The sequence below is a fragment of the Hippocampus comes genome, unplaced genomic scaffold, assembly GCF_001891065.2.
Source record: "Hippocampus comes isolate QL1 unplaced genomic scaffold, H_comes_QL1_v1.1 scaffold36, whole genome shotgun sequence".
In the NCBI taxonomy this organism is placed as follows: Eukaryota; Metazoa; Chordata; class Actinopteri; order Syngnathiformes; family Syngnathidae; genus Hippocampus; species Hippocampus comes.
Window position 1 is genome coordinate 1,409,717 of NW_017805695.1, and position 18,009 is coordinate 1,427,725.

Here is an 18,009-nt window from a genome sequence, read left to right on the forward strand (position 1 = left end):
GGCTGCTCGTGGGTTCTAAATACTATTCTAATACTATGCTATACCAATAAATACAATGAAAAATTTGATAAATTGGCAACACTGGAACTGCACTCGCTTTAGCCACCTCGGCTTGAGCGCACGTGCTTGATTTTTGTAGACTGCGCTTCAAATGCAGTGAATCCTGATTTTCCTACGAGGGCAAGGCTCGCTGCATGTATTTGCCAATTTAGCAAACCAGTCTCTGCCAAGCTTTTGGGCATTCCGGTGCAACATGGGGAGTTCACTTGGAGATGGCAGAATGATGGCAGAAAGTTCATCGAAATTGGCTCTTACTCAGACCATGTCTAATTACCGTTGCAAGGTTTGCAGCTGGTCTAAAACAATTTTGTTGAATTTGATCGGGGCATAGGCAGGCAGATACTGAGCTCTGTGGAAAAACATACTGATAGTCACCAGTAGTTAATACCAGCTCATTATTTTTCCCCCTCTCATATTGTCTGCTGCCACACTATGTCTAGAGCAGTGACAATGCTCTACTCATGCACGGATTACTGCCGTTACACGTCATTCTCTTCCACACAGAAATGTGTGTGTCCTGACTGTGGGAATGAATCGGAACCCTCTGCCGAAGGAGTGCAATTACTGTGAGAGTTCATAAAGCACAAGCAGTTCTGAAATATAAGAAGGACCAAGACCATTAAGACATTTAAACTATTGAAAGAACCATAAAATTGATCCTGAAACAAGCAGGGAGCTAATGCATTGATTCTAAAACTGGTGTAATATTGGTCATCCTCCTGGTCTTCGCCAGGAAAATGCTCTGCAAATTTTTTTTTTTTTTTGTCACAGATGTAGATTCGTTTCACTATTTGTTGCAGCATCTACTCAACTTGGGGATCAAACCCATACTGCCACTACAACCCCGATTTGTGATCGTAGAGTGGTGACTAGTGAGCTAAAATTTCAGCCCGCCGCTTGAGCTCAGTACCATATTTGAAGGGATAGACAGTGAGGTTGTCTTCTTCTCCTTTCGGCACGTCCCTATTCAGGGGTCGCCACAGCGAGTCAGTAATTTCCATCCGCCCCTGTAAACCGTCCTACCAACTCGCATGGTCGTCTTGGCAAAAGTTTTACGCCGGATGCCATTCCTGACGCAACCCTCCCCATTTCTCCGGGCTTGGGACCGGCACTGGGGAACAGTGCACCCCCAGGGGAGGGCACTGCCCCCCAGCGGCTGGGTTATAGACAGTGAGGTTGTGACCTACCTTTTTCTATCACAAAGTAAAAAAGAAAAGCTGGTGTACATGAGACTGATAGTGTGCTCCCACACTGTAAAGTTATAGAATAATAAAAATACGCACTCGGAACATGAATAACTCGTATCGTGCAGACTGAGATTTCTCAAGGACATTCGGTGCATTAATAAAACCATTGGGCTGCATAAAAACAAGATTTTCTAAAAAGAATTCATTAATCAAGAATGGTAGTCTTTTGGTGATTAGGGTTTTTGGGGTCAATCAGCAATCAGAAGGTTTGAAAAAAAAACAATACTGGATCACCGTTTCGATCAGAAGCAATGTACACATTTAAACAACTTTTACATTTACTCAATAGTAAACCCCCACCAAAGCCAAAATGCATTCGGATAAAAAACTTACCCTGAGTGATGAAAGCTGTTTTGAATTGAAGGGATGTTAAAATTAAATAAATGGCACACACACGTTTTTTTTTTTTTAACATAAATAAAATGTATTTTTGGAAGTTTTCCCACTCAAAAAGAAAACCTACAGGCATGCTCTTTGTGATTGGATGGTGGAGGGCACAGATTTCGAGAACTTCCATCTCCCAATGCAAAGTCTTTCCGCTTCAAAATTCTGAAAATAGATTAGCTTTCGAGCTTTCACATACACTATGGCAGGTGAGATCGACACCGGTGAAACGAGGTTGTGTTTGCTGTAATGTCTAACTTCGCGGATCCGACCATGGCGATCAATTATGACATTGCGGTTAATTCATGATAAAATGTAAAATGTTAACCGCTTTTGATACAGTTGATATGATTGATGTAAAGTCTAATTATAAGTTCACTACCAGTCTTAAATTGCTGAGATCAAATTTAAATTGCTCTTCTTCTTGTGGGGCGGCATGGCTCAGAGATACAATGGTCGTCTCCCTTCCCGTCTCCTACCGTACTGAACCCCCAGTTGCTCCTGATGCTGCGTCATCAGTGGGTGAACGTGGACTGATTTTTTTTTTTTTTGTGTTCTATTATCTTATTTATTGACAGATTTTGATGAGTGCCAGCTGCAGGGAGTGTGTCCAAATGGAAATTGTTTGAACACTGTGGGCAGCTATAGATGCACGTGTAAACCTGGCTACATCCCTGACCCCATGCTCACCACATGCATATGTAAGTGTGGCCGTTTCCTTATTGTACTAGAAACTACAGGTCAATAATATTATGTATCAATCAATCAACAAATAAATAAGTAAATAAATACATACATACATAAAGCAATGACAAATAAAAACATTGGTTCTACGGTAATAAAAAAATATTTTGCCTTGCAGTAAAATAAATGCATATTTTGTTTTACTCTACCAACTCTTAACATCATTGCTGTCCCATGATATCTTGTTTTTTTTTTTTGTTTGTTTGTTTGTTTGATTTTTTTGGGACCAAAACAGACTTTCAGGCTTAAAAACAAAAATTGTTCCAATTGGTGACATATATGCTTTCATTGATCAGCAACATTAAGCGAATGCACATTTTTGATAAAACCATTTATTTCATTCAGTTTCAATTTATTTACATGAATGACACAAATTATGATCATTACGATCCCTCAAGGGAAATTATTTTATGAGTGATGTTCAGTTTGATGACTCTTAGAACAATTCAATCCCGGATTTGATCAATAATATGGTAGTTGCAACAGACATGGATGCATCATCCACTTAAGATATATCTACTTTTAATTAAACAAAAATGCTACTGTATGGTGCATTATATGGAATTTAACATTGAAGATGAATGACAGAGGGTCATTATGGGCCCTCTGTTCATGCCCAACGCAAGTCTAGCGCAAAGCTTAGTCTAATCGTGTGAATGGTTGGTCTTTCATTTGGTATTTTAGTAGATGGTGCAGGTAGAAAATGGCGTCACCATTGTGGGAGTGAACACAGCAGACTTGTTTCCTGGCCAATGGAAACCGCTCCCTTCATACAGTAGCGCCTCACACATCAACGTCGTTTTATTTTTTTTTGATGCTTTGTTGTTTTTTTTTTTTTCACGAAGCTGCCTTGTCTTCTGCTGGCTGTCTGCCTGTGTTTGACATGTTTTATTCACTAAAATAACGAATGAAGACGATTCCTGTTGATGCAGTTATTGATAAAGTATAGAGTTTTTAGTAGCTATGTTTTATCGTACCTCAATTGCAGTATGTGGTGTGTGTGTGTGTGTGTGTGTGTGTGTGTGTGTGTGTGTGTGTGTGTGTGTGTGTGTGTGTCACACACTAAGTGTGTGTGTGCGCGCGTGGGAGAAAACCTACAGCATGTACTCGAAAAGCTGCATATTTAACAGTTTGGCTACATACAGTATGACCATTAAACTGATAGCATATATGCAGCTAAAGACAAGAAAACCACAATTGAAATCGATATATCTTACTGCAAAATGCTTTTTCAAGTTAGATGTTGAGCTTTTGTAGGTTAAAATTCTTCATGTAAATGAGTGACTTTGTGGTGATGTGGCTGGCTGGCTCTGTTTGATTTTGCAAAATGGAGTCAAACATCACTAGTGACAACACGATGTGTATGAATCTATTGCATGTTTTTTGTTTTTTTCTTATCGAATAATCTCATCCCCCTCTCAAGCATGCGCTGCAAGGCAAACTGTACATGCCTTTGACTTCATGGCTTTTACACCAAATCAGTTTTCAGTGGTCTATGGTGCATCATTTGACCATACATGTGTAGCGATCATGGGCCATTGCTTTTGTCACGCATGTTACGTACATTGTGCAGCATATCCCGGTTGCACTTGGGCACGAGGCAGTGTCACCAAAGCATGACAGCTGAAAGCGAACAACAAATCAAAGCTTGTAAGCTACTGAAATATCAGCATCCGAACACAATGTTTTAGGATAGACCACTGCAGGAACATTTTTCTCCGCATCTGTTGCACAGGCACTTTCTACTATTGAGACATCATTGTTGTCTTGGTCTCTCAGTTACAACAATTTATGAGTTCAAAACATAGACAGCTGGGCACCTAATCATCTATTTGTTGAATAGAAGTCCCACAGAAACACATTGTCGGGAGAAGAAATGGACTGAAGGTGCTACATTAATATTCTCCATGAATTGCTTGCTTTGGGCTAGCTGGTGCACGGTGCTTTTCGTCCATTTGCCTTTTGTTACGGTTTCTATAATCTGAGATAACATTGGTTCAATAATATTTTAAATTCGTCCAATTGTAGCACAGGGTTGGGCAACACCAACAGTCTGGCAACTTGGCAAAAAGCACTCATTCATTATTTTAATTGTGCGCGAATACTATTGTGAGCAATGTGTTCTCCGTTTGTTCCAAACTCAGCTCCAAACATTTGAAGTGGTCAATCAAATGTCCTTCATTGGGCTCCCACTGATTTGCCTTGTCATACAATGGGTTTGTGTGATGATACTTAAACTATTTCAACCAGACGGTTATTGAAAATGCTCAATGATTTCCTGTGTTCAACTCTATTGGTGTACCTGTAAATCTATCCCCTTCACATTACTCTCATCCTACTGGTTTTAAATGCTTTAGAGAAATGTTAACATTGTGTAATTTGTATTTTTTTTTTTGTCATTCAACACATTGCTCACTTTTCTTACAAACGTTTATGACACAGCAAAAGGAAGAAACATCATTTTATCAAATCTGTATTGCTTATAATGCAATGCGCCCTATATTTGAAAACAGTTTGATAATAGGCCATTCATTGAAGGTGCGCCTGATAATCCAAAGTGCCCAATAGTGCAGAAAATTCTCACCCACACACACACACACACACACACACACGCACACACACGCACACACACGTCAGTTGAGGTGTCACATTCTTTGGTTATCCTCTGCTAAATACTTGTTGAAACATACCATAAGCATGCTGCTCTAACATGGATTCTAAAAGGTCTACGCGTATTATTAGTTTTGCTCATGAAGTCACAAACATATTTCATCTTTCTCTGACAGTCACTTGATGTCATTTGGCAAACTTCTCACTGGCTGTCGTCTGGAAAGCATTCAGTCTCGCTTCCTGGATAATTGGATGATATCCCATAGTCCCATATTGTCAGATCAAACCGACAACATAAGATCTTGCGCAGGGTTGAATAGCCGTTCAAGTGGAGTCATTAATATTTTTGCATTTGAGTGTTCAATTCCATGATAGCATTTGTAGTATACTGGAAGGAATTTCAGCAATTCTTCTTGCTGTACATCTTAGTTTGGGGATGACTTGATTACAATTAGAATTACAGGCAACTGTTTATCAAACAACACAGAATTGATCCATGGATTTCGTCAAAGAAATCGTTTTTCTGTCATATATTTGATGGATGGGCTGAGTGACAGCTGTGATTAGTAAATACCATGAAGGAAAACAGTCAACACACACACATATATTTTTTTTTACATAACATTCATCATTTTGATATAGCGAAGCCATCAAAAGTGAAGAAAGGGGTGGTGGGGTGGCGTATAGTCTACGGGCCAAGGAAAAACTCATGTTGGTGAGTATCTGGATAAAGGTACAATGACTTGATTTGTCTTGTTAACAGTTCAGACTTGGCGTTTTACAGTGTTTCACTTAACCGTGAGTGCTTTTCCCTTGTGGATGGACAAAGCCTCTATTTATCCATAATGTAACTTTCTAATACCGGGTTAAAAGCCTTTTTTGTTCCCCTTTGAGAAAAAAATATTGTCTCTGTTCCCGTTAGAACAATTCCAGCTGTCATTGGTATGTCAGATGTTTAATTGCAGCGTTTAACTTGGAAAGCACAAACTAAACCCCTCTGCATGCCTTCATTTCAACCAGTGCTTGGCTGTAATGCATGTTAATGTTTAGTCATGTCTTTCCTACGGTGTTCAGTCTGCACTCCGTTGTGTTTGAACGTGTTTCTGTGTTTAGCCCTCAGTGTTGTCACCAGATGTGGGGGAATGACGAAGCACCGCGAAATACTTGCTCCTCTTGTTGCAGTTTGGTGTTTTTTTCGACAATGTTGATATCATGTTTGTTCCATAGCGTGTATTTGTTTCATGTGAGGCAAGGTTGCTTTGGTGAAGGGGACTTCTTCATTTCTTCACTTTGTCATTTCTTCCCTCCTTGTGTGTCCCCTGCACTCTGGCGCACCACTTCCATCGCGTCTGCTCTGCTCCTCTTTGTCCTCCTCCTGCACACGTCCTCAGCCAACATACCTGCCATCCAAGAGGAGAAGGGGGCTTGCTTCCGTTTGATGAGCTCAGGGAGGCAGTGTTTGCACCCAGTGTCTGCTCAGCTGAGCAAACAGCTCTGCTGCTGCAGTGTGGGCAAAGCCTGGGGACCACATTGTGACAAATGCCCCCCTCCAGGAACAGGTAAGGCCTCCAGTTTGGTTCGACCTTCGTCATGACCCCAAATTATCTTTTCTCACTTGTCTGAAAGTCATTTAGACCACCACCCAAGATATGGTTAATGCCAAAAATTGCCTTTTTGTTTTTTCAATTTCTTGAATCCAAATTCTCTATTCGGGTTTCATGAGTATCTGCCCACTCATCAAGTGTGAAATGACGCATCGAGCCAATCTTTTGGGAGCTGCCTGCTTTCCCAAATGCGTTTGTAAGTAAGATGACACAGATTGTGACGTGAGCGGTCCTAATTTACTTAATTTACATAAAACAAAACAGGCACCCGCTCGCTGAGCTGTTTGTTATTATGGATAGAAAATCTATGGTTGGCATTGGCCCCACAGTAAAGGTGAGCTATGACTGAACCGACACTTCAAAATGGGCTAATTTCAGTGAACAGAGGGTTTAAAGTGGACCCTAATTCTTGATCTTTGGGGTATTTTTCCAAAAATAGCTCACAGTTTTCTTATTAAGACTCCATTAATTGGTGAATAGATGTTTGTTCATGTTTATTCAATGGTTAATGCACCAGCATTTAGAAGCTCTGTTACAGTTTAAGTAAAATTAATTACTGTTATTCATAACTTTTCAAATGTATTATCTTTCTGAAGAAAAAAAAAATCATATTTTTGGGATGATTGAGGACTTCAAGATGAGAGTTATTGTCTTGCATTCCCAACAGAGTTGTTGAATGTTATGGCACTTTGGGCATTGAAGGGTGAGTTCAGTTTGAAATTCCACACTTCTTTCCAAGATTAGAAAAAAATGTTGTGAACTCACTGAAATTCCATAGAGTCCATATTAGTTATTTGAATTCTTCATTGAAGGATGAATTAACCGTCTTGACAGAAGCCTTTATGCTCTTTGTGGGAGCTTACCGGTAGTTCCTTTTACCGAGCAGGTACAGTAACCCGAACCTGAAACTGAAATCAAGAAACACCTTCCAATAAATAATTGTCCCAAACATCCCCACACCTCCTTTCCGTGTCTAGTCTCAACATCAACTGTGTATTATACCCTTTTGGGAAGCTGCATGCTTTTTTTTCCTACGTTTCACAACTTGGCTTAGTAGTTGCTTTTTTTGTGTACCAAACGCTTTCGCTGTACAGTAGTTGTATACTTTTGCCACTGACCCTTTCTCTCAATTTTTTTTTCTCTCACATTTCCACAAACAGTTGTCTGATTCGAACATACTGAATTGCACTTTGTATATAATGAGTTATTGTGTGGGGACGGGGGTGGGGGTGCCTTAAAATGGTGAAGAAATAGATTTTGTCCATTTCATATAAAATTGGAACAAGTGTGCATAGATTGTAATTGAATGGAGAAACACTTTGAGATGTTCACTTTGAATCATTGTGGAAAATCACTGAACAGCAGCAAGCCTCAACACCAAGCTCATTTACAGAAACAGTCTCAACTGTAACAGACAGTATATAAAAGGTTAAATGTCTTTTTTTTTCTTATCATATTGCCATATGTAAGCACAACGGGAACTTCACTTCTGAAAATGATTCTGTGCATATCATATTGATGCCTTCGTGTGCAGATATTTAAATCGGGTTTCTAAATATTTGTGTTCTTTTCCTTCATAGCTATGTTCAAAGAAATTTGCCCCGGTGGAATGGGCTACACGGTTCTCCCAAATCCACCCATCAATAAACCAGTTACGGTCCACCAGACACCTATTGATCCACTTATCCCTCACCCCTTGCCAACACCAGAAAAACCAGCTGTGGCTTTCGGGAAGCCAGAAGAGATTATACCAGGTGAGTCTGTGATTTGGTTAGTTTCGTTGAATATGCATTGAAAAAATGAGACATACTGAGTGAATGTTCTTCATCAGAGTGATACTTAAAATTTGACACTGAAAGAAATACTCCTTGCGGTTGGAGACTCAGGATGTCATTTGTCAGTGTTAGGTACAGTATGAACACAATTCATTAGCTAAGAAGAAAAAAAAGTTTTCTCAGGAGGAAAGAGTGATGCATTATTTCTTGGGATGATTAGATTTCGGGGAAACAATTCCAGTTAATGACTGCAGCTAATATGGATAACAGACAATTATTCCTGTTTCCTCTCATAAGCCCCTTTGCCAGGCCATGACTGCTGACTGCTGAACTTGCTGTTTGTTTGTGGGACTTTCTGCCTTCTAATTTGTCTAAAATAAGTGAAAAGTATGCACATTTGGATAACTGGATTGGTTTTGGAAACAATTAAATGTCATTGTCTGGAAATTTTGGGCTCCTCTGGCTGTCTCTTTTGGGTCTTTATCAATCTGAGATGTTCATGGTTTTGTATTGTTGTATTGAGCCAGGGTGAGCTATTTAGCTGCATGTGATCAACCCTCTACATTCAACAGACATGGCGATGTCTCTTGGACTTGATTTACAATACAGATCTGAATGCCCAATTCTTGGTTCAGGTTCTCCCTAAACTGTATATATTGTACATGTCTATGATAGAGCTGCATTTAAGTGACCCAGATATGTCACCTATGTGCAGATATGTGACCGAAAGAACGAGATCCCGGATACAAGTGTCCGAAATTAGTTTCCTCCGTAGGGTATCCAGGCATTCCCTGAGAGATAAGGTGAGAAGCCCGGTCATCCGTGAGGGGCTCAAAGTCAAGCCGTTTAGAGAAGCCAGATGAGGTGGCTCGGGCATCTGGTTAGGATGTCTCCTGGACGCCTCCCTGGTGAGGTGTTCCGGGCATGTCCCACCGGCAGGAGGGTCCGGGGACGACCCAGGACACATTGGAGAGACGATGTCTCCCAGCTGGCCTGGGAACGTCCCGGGATACCACGGGAAGAGCTGGAACAAGTGGCCGGGGAGAGGGAAGTCTGGGCTTCACTGCTAAAGCTGCTGCCCCCGTGACCCGACCCCGAATAAGCGGTAGAGAATGGATGGATGGATAGATATGCAGTTTAACACCTCCAGAGCACAATGGGACAGAAATGAAACTGACAACATTGGCTAGCAACAACATAAATCACTTATTTTTCAATACTCTGTTGGACCATCCTAGATTTCTAGGAACATATTAAGCGCATCAAAGGTAGCCACCAAATTTGCTGTTTTTGAGAATCCAGATTGCTAAAATCTGTCTTCTTTCAATTATACCCTTAAATCTGGTCCTTATCAGGTCCCAAAATTTGAACTACAACCTCAGATGAACAATAAGGCATGACGTATTTTACTGTGCTGTTCAAAGGGCAGAATTATTTTGGCTCATTCACCTTGACAACAGCGTATAGCCAATTAAGGCATTCTTTCATCTGTAGCTCTCCTGGTTATTGTCGATGGATTTTTGCTCCATGTGCAGGACTTTGTATGCGGCAATGGTTTAAAGTGCTAAATAAATAAAGTTGAGTTGCTTTGTCTAGTCAAATCCAATCAAAGCAATCGTGTTTGACAGACTGGAATCCCCTCTTAACCAATTTCGATTTTCCGCAAGGGAGACAGCTCTTAGCTTAAATGGAAGCGCATTCCACAATTTGAGGGCAACGGATTGCAAAGACAAAATTCAAGACTTCAGTTTTCGCCCCGTCCAGCCATAAATTGCAGTCAACAATAATGCAATCGGTTATCAAAATTAACAGAAAAATAAATCTGAAGGTGGATGGTATGCTCCCATCTCTTGGAGGATGCATTCAAAATGGACCTTTGACGAAAACCAGAGAAAAGGAAAAATTGGCAAACTGTAATGAAGACATTTTTCATTTGTGGTCGTAGGCAGGATATTGAATGGACTTGAAGTGATCTTCATCACAATTTTAGAAGGAAAGTGGGAGCGAAATTAGCAATAAGAGGTATGTTCATAGAAGATCTAGTCGGAGGCTTTAGGGGAGGAATCCTGTCAAGAATTACAGAGGGGTGGGACTTTAACTGAAACTTGACTATTAGCATTACTTCTTAAAAGCTGCATTAATGGTAAAAGCAGTGGGAAGTACAGAGAGCTTATGTAGTAGCACATGTGAAAGTTTTGTATGTTTACTGTTTGAACAATCTGAAGTAACAAACATAATGAAACATTTACGGTTATGATCTGCGGCCATGCAGCTCTTCAGAAACAATGGTTAATACCCGGACCAGGTATAAAAGCAAGGTCTAGGATGTAACATTGAACATGTGCTGGGCCATGAAATTAACCGATTCAATGTAATTGTTAGCATTTTTGACAAAGTAGTTCATGCTGTCATTTGCAGGCACAGTAAAATCAAGTATAAAATTCTTTAAAATGGTCGTGATGGAGGCTAACAGCAATAGCTTGAACGGGGAAGCCCAGACTTCCCTCTCCCCAGCCATTTTTTCCAGCTGTTCATGAGGGATCCCAAGGCGTTCCCAGGTCAGCTGGGATGCATAGTCTCTCCAGCATGTCCTCACTGCCCCTCCTGAATCTCAGACTCAACTTCCTGACTGACTCTCCAGCACCCCTGAATAGACCTTACCAGGGAGGCTGAGGAATGTAGTCGGAACACACCCTGCGGTCCCCCTTCTTCAAAAGATGGACCCCCGTTCTGCCAATCCAAAGGCACTCTCCCCGATGACCACACAATATTGCAGAGGCGTGTCACCCAGGACAGCCACTCAACATCCAGAGCCTTAAAGAACTCCAGGCGGATCTCATCCAACCCTGGGGCTTCGCCACCAAGGAGCTTTTTAACCACCTCGGTGACTTCAACCCCAGAGATAGGAGAGCCCACCTCAGAGTCCTCAGATCCTGCTTCCTCTAAGGAAGTCATGTTGTTGGAGTTGGGGAGGTCTATGAAGTATTCTTTCCCATTCTTGCTTGATGTACAGCTTCAACTGTTCACCAGTCCGGGATCTCCGTTCTCGTCTTTTACGCTTCATAATGCACCACACATTTTCAATAGGAGACAGGTCTTGACTGCAGACAGGCCAGTCTAGTACCCTGCACGCTCTTGCTAGCTGTTATAATAAGTGCAGAATGTGGTTTGTCATTGTCTCATTGAAATAAGTAGGAGCGTCCATGAAAAAGACATTGTGAGGATTGCAGCATATGTTTCTCCAAAACCTGTATGTACATTTCAACATTATTGGTCCCTCCACAGATGAGTTACCCATGACATTAGCACTAACACAGCCCCATACAATCACAGATGCTGGCTTTTGAACTTTGCGTCCCTACAGTCCGGATTGTTCTTTTCCTCTTTGGCCCAGAGGAAACGGCATCCACAATTTCCCAAAACAATTTGAAATGTGGACTCATCAGACCACAGAACACTTTTCCACTTTACATCAGTCCATCTCAGATGAGCTCGGGCCCAGAGAAGATGGCGGCGTTTCTGAGTGTTGTTGATAAATGGCTTTTGCTTTGCAGTGTGTGTGTGTGTGTGTGTGTGTGTGTGTGTGTGTGTGTGTGTGTGTGGATGGATTTTTGCTCCATGTGCAGGACTTTGTATGCGGCAATGGTTTAAAGTGCTAAATAAATAAAGTTGAGTTGCTTTGTCTAGTCAAATCCAATCAAAGCAATCGTGTTTGACAGACTGGAATCCCCTCTTAACCAATTTCGATTTTCCGCAAGGGAGACAGCTCTTAGCTTAAATGGAAGCGCATTCCACAATTTGAGGGCAACGGATTGCAAAGACAAAATTCAAGACTTCAGTTTTCGCCCCGTCCAGCCATAAATTGCAGTCAACAATAATGCAATCGGTTATCAAAATTAACAGAAAAATAAATCTGAAGGTGGATGGTATGCTCCCATCTCTTGGAGGATGCATTCAAAATGGACCTTTGACGAAAACCAGAGAAAAGGAAAAATTGGCAAACTGTAATGAAGACATTTTTCATTTGTGGTCGTAGGCAGGATATTGAATGGACTTGAAGTGATCTTCATCACAATTTTAGAAGGAAAGTGGGAGCGAAATTAGCAATAAGAGGTATGTTCATAGAAGATCTAGTCGGAGGCTTTAGGGGAGGAATCCTGTCAAGAATTACAGAGGGGTGGGACTTTAACTGAAACTTGACTATTAGCATTACTTCTTAAAAGCTGCATTAATGGTAAAAGCAGTGGGAAGTACAGAGAGCTTATGTAGTAGCACATGTGAAAGTTTTGTATGTTTACTGTTTGAACAATCTGAAGTAACAAACATAATGAAACATTTACGGTTATGATCTGCGGCCATGCAGCTCTTCAGAAACAATGGTTAATACCCGGACCAGGTATAAAAGCAAGGTCTAGGATGTAACATTGAACATGTGCTGGGCCATGAAATTAACCGATTCAATGTAATTGTTAGCATTTTTGACAAAGTAGTTCATGCTGTCATTTGCAGGCACAGTAAAATCAAGTATAAAATTCTTTAAAATGGTCGTGATGGAGGCTAACAGCAATAGCTTGAACGGGGAAGCCCAGACTTCCCTCTCCCCAGCCATTTTTTCCAGCTGTTCATGAGGGATCCCAAGGCGTTCCCAGGTCAGCTGGGATGCATAGTCTCTCCAGCATGTCCTCACTGCCCCTCCTGAATCTCAGACTCAACTTCCTGACTGACTCTCCAGCACCCCTGAATAGACCTTACCAGGGAGGCTGAGGAATGTAGTCGGAACACACCCTGCGGTCCCCCTTCTTCAAAAGATGGACCCCCGTTCTGCCAATCCAAAGGCACTCTCCCCGATGACCACACAATATTGCAGAGGCGTGTCACCCAGGACAGCCACTCAACATCCAGAGCCTTAAAGAACTCCAGGCGGATCTCATCCAACCCTGGGGCTTCGCCACCAAGGAGCTTTTTAACCACCTCGGTGACTTCAACCCCAGAGATAGGAGAGCCCACCTCAGAGTCCTCAGATCCTGCTTCCTCTAAGGAAGTCATGTTGTTGGAGTTGGGGAGGTCTATGAAGTATTCTTTCCCATTCTTGCTTGATGTACAGCTTCAACTGTTCACCAGTCCGGGATCTCCGTTCTCGTCTTTTACGCTTCATAATGCACCACACATTTTCAATAGGAGACAGGTCTTGACTGCAGACAGGCCAGTCTAGTACCCTGCACGCTCTTGCTAGCTGTTATAATAAGTGCAGAATGTGGTTTGTCATTGTCTCATTGAAATAAGTAGGAGCGTCCATGAAAAAGACATTGTGAGGATTGCAGCATATGTTTCTCCAAAACCTGTATGTACATTTCAACATTATTGGTCCCTCCACAGATGAGTTACCCATGACATTAGCACTAACACAGCCCCATACAATCACAGATGCTGGCTTTTGAACTTTGCGTCCCTACAGTCCGGATTGTTCTTTTCCTCTTTGGCCCAGAGGAAACGGCATCCACAATTTCCCAAAACAATTTGAAATGTGGACTCATCAGACCACAGAACACTTTTCCACTTTACATCAGTCCATCTCAGATGAGCTCGGGCCCAGAGAAGATGGCGGCGTTTCTGAGTGTTGTTGATAAATGGCTTTTGCTTTGCAGTATGTGTGTGTGTGTGTATGTGTGTGTGCGTGTGCGTGCGTGCGTGCGTGCGTGTGTATTCTGTATTGTACCTTTGAATCACCTTACAGTATATTCCCCACGGTCACCGCTCATCCCTCTTTGCAAAGGGGTGTCAGGAGACGTACATACGTACATGTGTACAATCAAAAACAAAGTTGTCAAGAGGGGGAATTTCATTTCAGCTATTAAACAGCTATTAAACAAACAAACAAACAAACAAACAAAAAGACAGAAAACCATCACCCAACATTAGTGATTGAACCACAAAGTATAATGGTGCCTGGCAGCCACTAATTTTGACTTTTTAGTACCATGTCCAATACTGGTGGGGTAGTATGTTGTTATATTCCAAAGATAAAAATCCCCACTGTGATATTTGACATTTCTTGCTGGTACTCAATGTTTTCATGACTATCAATTAGTACATGACCTGGTCATTGTATATTCAATCGGCTCTTCAAGGCCAAACTTCTTTTTAATCAATGTTCTTCTGTTTCCATCATTATATTGAACGAGTTTTCTTTTTTGTATTTTGCGGTTATTAGCAACCACAGCCCCAGATCAGGTAGGTTGCGTTGAGACAGCTGGCATGCGCAAAAGTGCTATCCGCTGCTGCATTGTAGCCGAACTGCATTTGCATGAAGTCAGACACTTGTTGCATTATTTGAGTTATTGAAGAAAGCTTTTTAAAGAGTAGCGCAATATATGACACTAAGTCATTGAAACTTAATGGATACAATCTAAAAAGTATTTGAATGTTTTTTAGGAGTAACCCATTGTGCAAAAGTAAAAGACAATGTGCCTTCTGGCTTCCCTGCTGAGATGCTCATTCTTGCTCTATAACTGAGTTACAGTCAGTTACCATACAAGCTGAGTGCTAATATTCTTATGGGCATGCATCTTGCATGGCAAAAGCTTGATGTGCTTCATGTGCAAGCTGAAATGCTAATATAGCCAAAACATTTGCCAACCTTATTTTTCTGTTATTGTTCTCTGTGTTTTGTCATTGAAGGAGCTGGTAGGACCCGTGGTTAGTAATAGGCCAGTCATTGATTCCATACTACCCCAACTTTCTCCAGGTGTATCCACTGTGAAGATGAATGCAGCTTACCCAGGTGTTTACCCTTTACGTATTAGACAAGCAAAACACTAAAGTCGTGTAAATCTATATTATCTATTATTATTGTATGACTAAAATTGTTGTGTGCTCAACACTAAACTAAATCACAGCTCTTGAGGAAAACGCGTTTCCAACACAATTAAAAAGTGTATTTTGTTGGGAACAAAATAATGAAAAATGATCATTTATGACCCATTGAGGATTGATGAAAGAACCATCCTCAAAATCAGTGAAGGATCCAACTTCTCGGAAAATCTCATTATAAGTCATTATAGGCAGCAATAGCTTCTCTGTAAGGACTTGGGCTTTGGAACCGCAAGGTCACGATTTAATTCCAGCTGCAGACAAAACGAAATAGGAAGAAAAGTGACTTGCAAAAGTACTCAGCCCCGTTGAACTTTTGACCCGTTGCCACATTCCAGGCTTCAAACATAAATATATAAAAGTGGATTTTTTTTCCAACACCAAGATGGACACAATCATGAAATGGAATGAAATTCATCTGAGATTTTAAACTTTTTTTTAAAATAAAAAACTGAAAAGTGGGGTGTGCGATATCATTCGGCCCTTTTACTGTCGGTACAGCCAACTCCAGAAGTTCCCTGATGATTTGTCCTGAAAGTATTCAGGTTTATGTGGGACTGAAGTGCTGCTACAAAGTGGTAACAATAATAATAGCCATTTGGGCCATTTTCTTAAGTCTGCAATTATGACAGAAACTCAGCTAAATCTGTCATCTATCGTTAGCGTCAAAACTTTGAGACAGGTACATATTGCCAAAGGAGTAGAAAATGAAAACAAAGCTTATAGCATCTTCATAACGTGTTTTGTTGCCAGTATAGTTTCAATACACCCCATCAAAGATAATCAGAAAGGCATTTTTACATGCAGTAAAAGTTTGGCACAAAAGGTAGCTTTTTGGTGGACCGAAAGTAATGAAGTGTTAACAACATAATAAGAAGACAAAAGTATTACTCTGTGATTGGTATCAGGATTTCAGTTGCACTGTAAATTCGCACAGCTGCAAATTTTGCTTGGTCCTAGCAGCGGGAGATTTCAGAATTAATTATATTTATGACAGCAATTTATAGAATGGGAGACGCCAAAGAGCGGGTAGAGCCAAAGAGTTGCATATGTTGTTTAGTCACAGCAGCAATAGAAATCACATTTTGTTTTATTTAAGATGGTGTTTGTGAGAATGCCAAAAGAGGGGAAGAGCCAAACATCTAAAACAATCAAACAAACAACAATTGTAAACATCGGGTGAGCTAACTGAGCTATACATATGTAATAATTTTGTGCAGCCTGTCTTTTTTTTTCCTGAGGGTCGACCCATCTACTTTGGGCATCAGGTGGGGTACACCCTGGATAGGGTTGCCAGCCAATTGCGGGGCAGACGATTATTTAAGTCGCAACAATAGACAAACTTGGTCTTCCTGAATTAATACTGTACTCCAGAAACAATTATATGTTGTCATATTTTTATTGGACACACCATGTGAACACATTCATCAATGCTCCAAGAGCCAGTCAAACAAGAGTTCAATGCGACATGATTGATGGTGTTGGTTCAAGCTGCCCTTCCATTTAAAAAAAACAAAACAAAACACACTCCAGTTTAGAATTTTCTGTCCTCAAGAAGGTTTACCCAATGTGAACCATGCCTCATACAAGAGCTCTCAGAAAACCTACAATTAGGAACTTTTAGTTTACATTCAAAACTATCTCTAAAAGCTTTAAGGTTCATTATTGCATGGTAAAACAGATTGGCTTTGGTCAAGGGAAAGACAGACAGCTTTATTTATGTAGCACATTTCTGAAGGACGGTAACTCTGTGCTTCACATAATTAAAAGTACATTTAAAAACATTTACATTGACAAACAAAACTCTTAGACTTTACATTTTAAAGCAAAGTAAATAAAAAAGTAGCTTACCAAAATAGCTAAAAGAACTTCAAGTGATGACATTTTCAAGCAGTCACAAAGAGAAGAGTCAGACATTTAAAAACAAAGTAAAGCAAGAAAAAATATCTTTCTAAGATTAATAAAAGAAAGTAAAGTGAAACGGATTAAAAAAGTCATAAATTTAGGAAAAAAATGCATATATATATATATATATATATATATATATATACACATACACACATGGGCGTGTATATACACAAAGATAGGTATGCAATTTTAAAGGTGAATAAGATTTAAATTGTATTACAGTACTCAATAACAGTCTGATAAAATATTGACAATTTTGCTCCCTCTACACTCGAGCATTCAAACCTTGATGACATCATTACAGTTTTATACTTAGAGGCAATTCATGAGTTAAATATTGTGACACGACTTTTTAAAAACTTTTTTTTCCTGTCTTTGCTGAGTTGTATTTTATTGAAGCAATCAAGGTGGAATATTACCAAATAGATAAAACTTTTACTGTAGATTTTTTTCAGGAAATAAAGTGGAATCTCATTTTTTTCTGATTAAAATAAATCTGAAGAATAAAGTTGTATCTCTTTGGAGGGGCGTAATATGAGAAAGTTAGATATTTGTAGTGAGAAAAATAAAAGTTTCATATTGCCTGAATAAATATTTTGAAGAAAGCCGTATTCCTTCCCGGAAACCCGTTTTTAATTTTATTCCAGGTTGACTCCAGGGTTTGTCCAAGTTGTGGTATCGGGATCTCGAGTGGTGTTCGGGCTCACTCTCGTGGCACTTGAAAGAATTCCCGCTCACCAATCACCGCCTCTGAACTTTCAAAGGCATCCCTCAGTCAGTCTGGGGGGGGGGGGGGCGCCTGGCAAG

At 40.5% G+C, this 18,009-nt stretch overlaps 1 protein-coding gene across 6 annotated transcripts in view; it reads left to right on the forward strand.

Moving 5' to 3' along the window:
- ltbp1 (latent transforming growth factor beta binding protein 1) overlaps positions 1-18,009 on the forward strand; it is a 96,270-nt gene that overhangs the window by 40,960 nt on the left and 37,301 nt on the right. For 2 of the 6 annotated variants that reach the window (XM_019882124.1, XM_019882129.1), the window contains 5 exons: positions 2,270-2,392; positions 6,437-6,604; positions 8,230-8,403; positions 14,636-14,655; positions 15,103-15,205. In XM_019882124.1, the coding sequence (XP_019737683.1) occupies positions 2,270-2,392; positions 6,437-6,604; positions 8,230-8,403; positions 14,636-14,655; positions 15,103-15,205 (588 nt within the window). The remainder of the gene's footprint in view (positions 1-2,269; positions 2,393-6,436; positions 6,605-8,229; positions 8,404-14,635; positions 14,656-15,102; positions 15,206-18,009) is intronic. The other 4 variants (XM_019882127.1, XM_019882125.1, XM_019882126.1 and 1 more) reach the window with 4 other exon arrangements.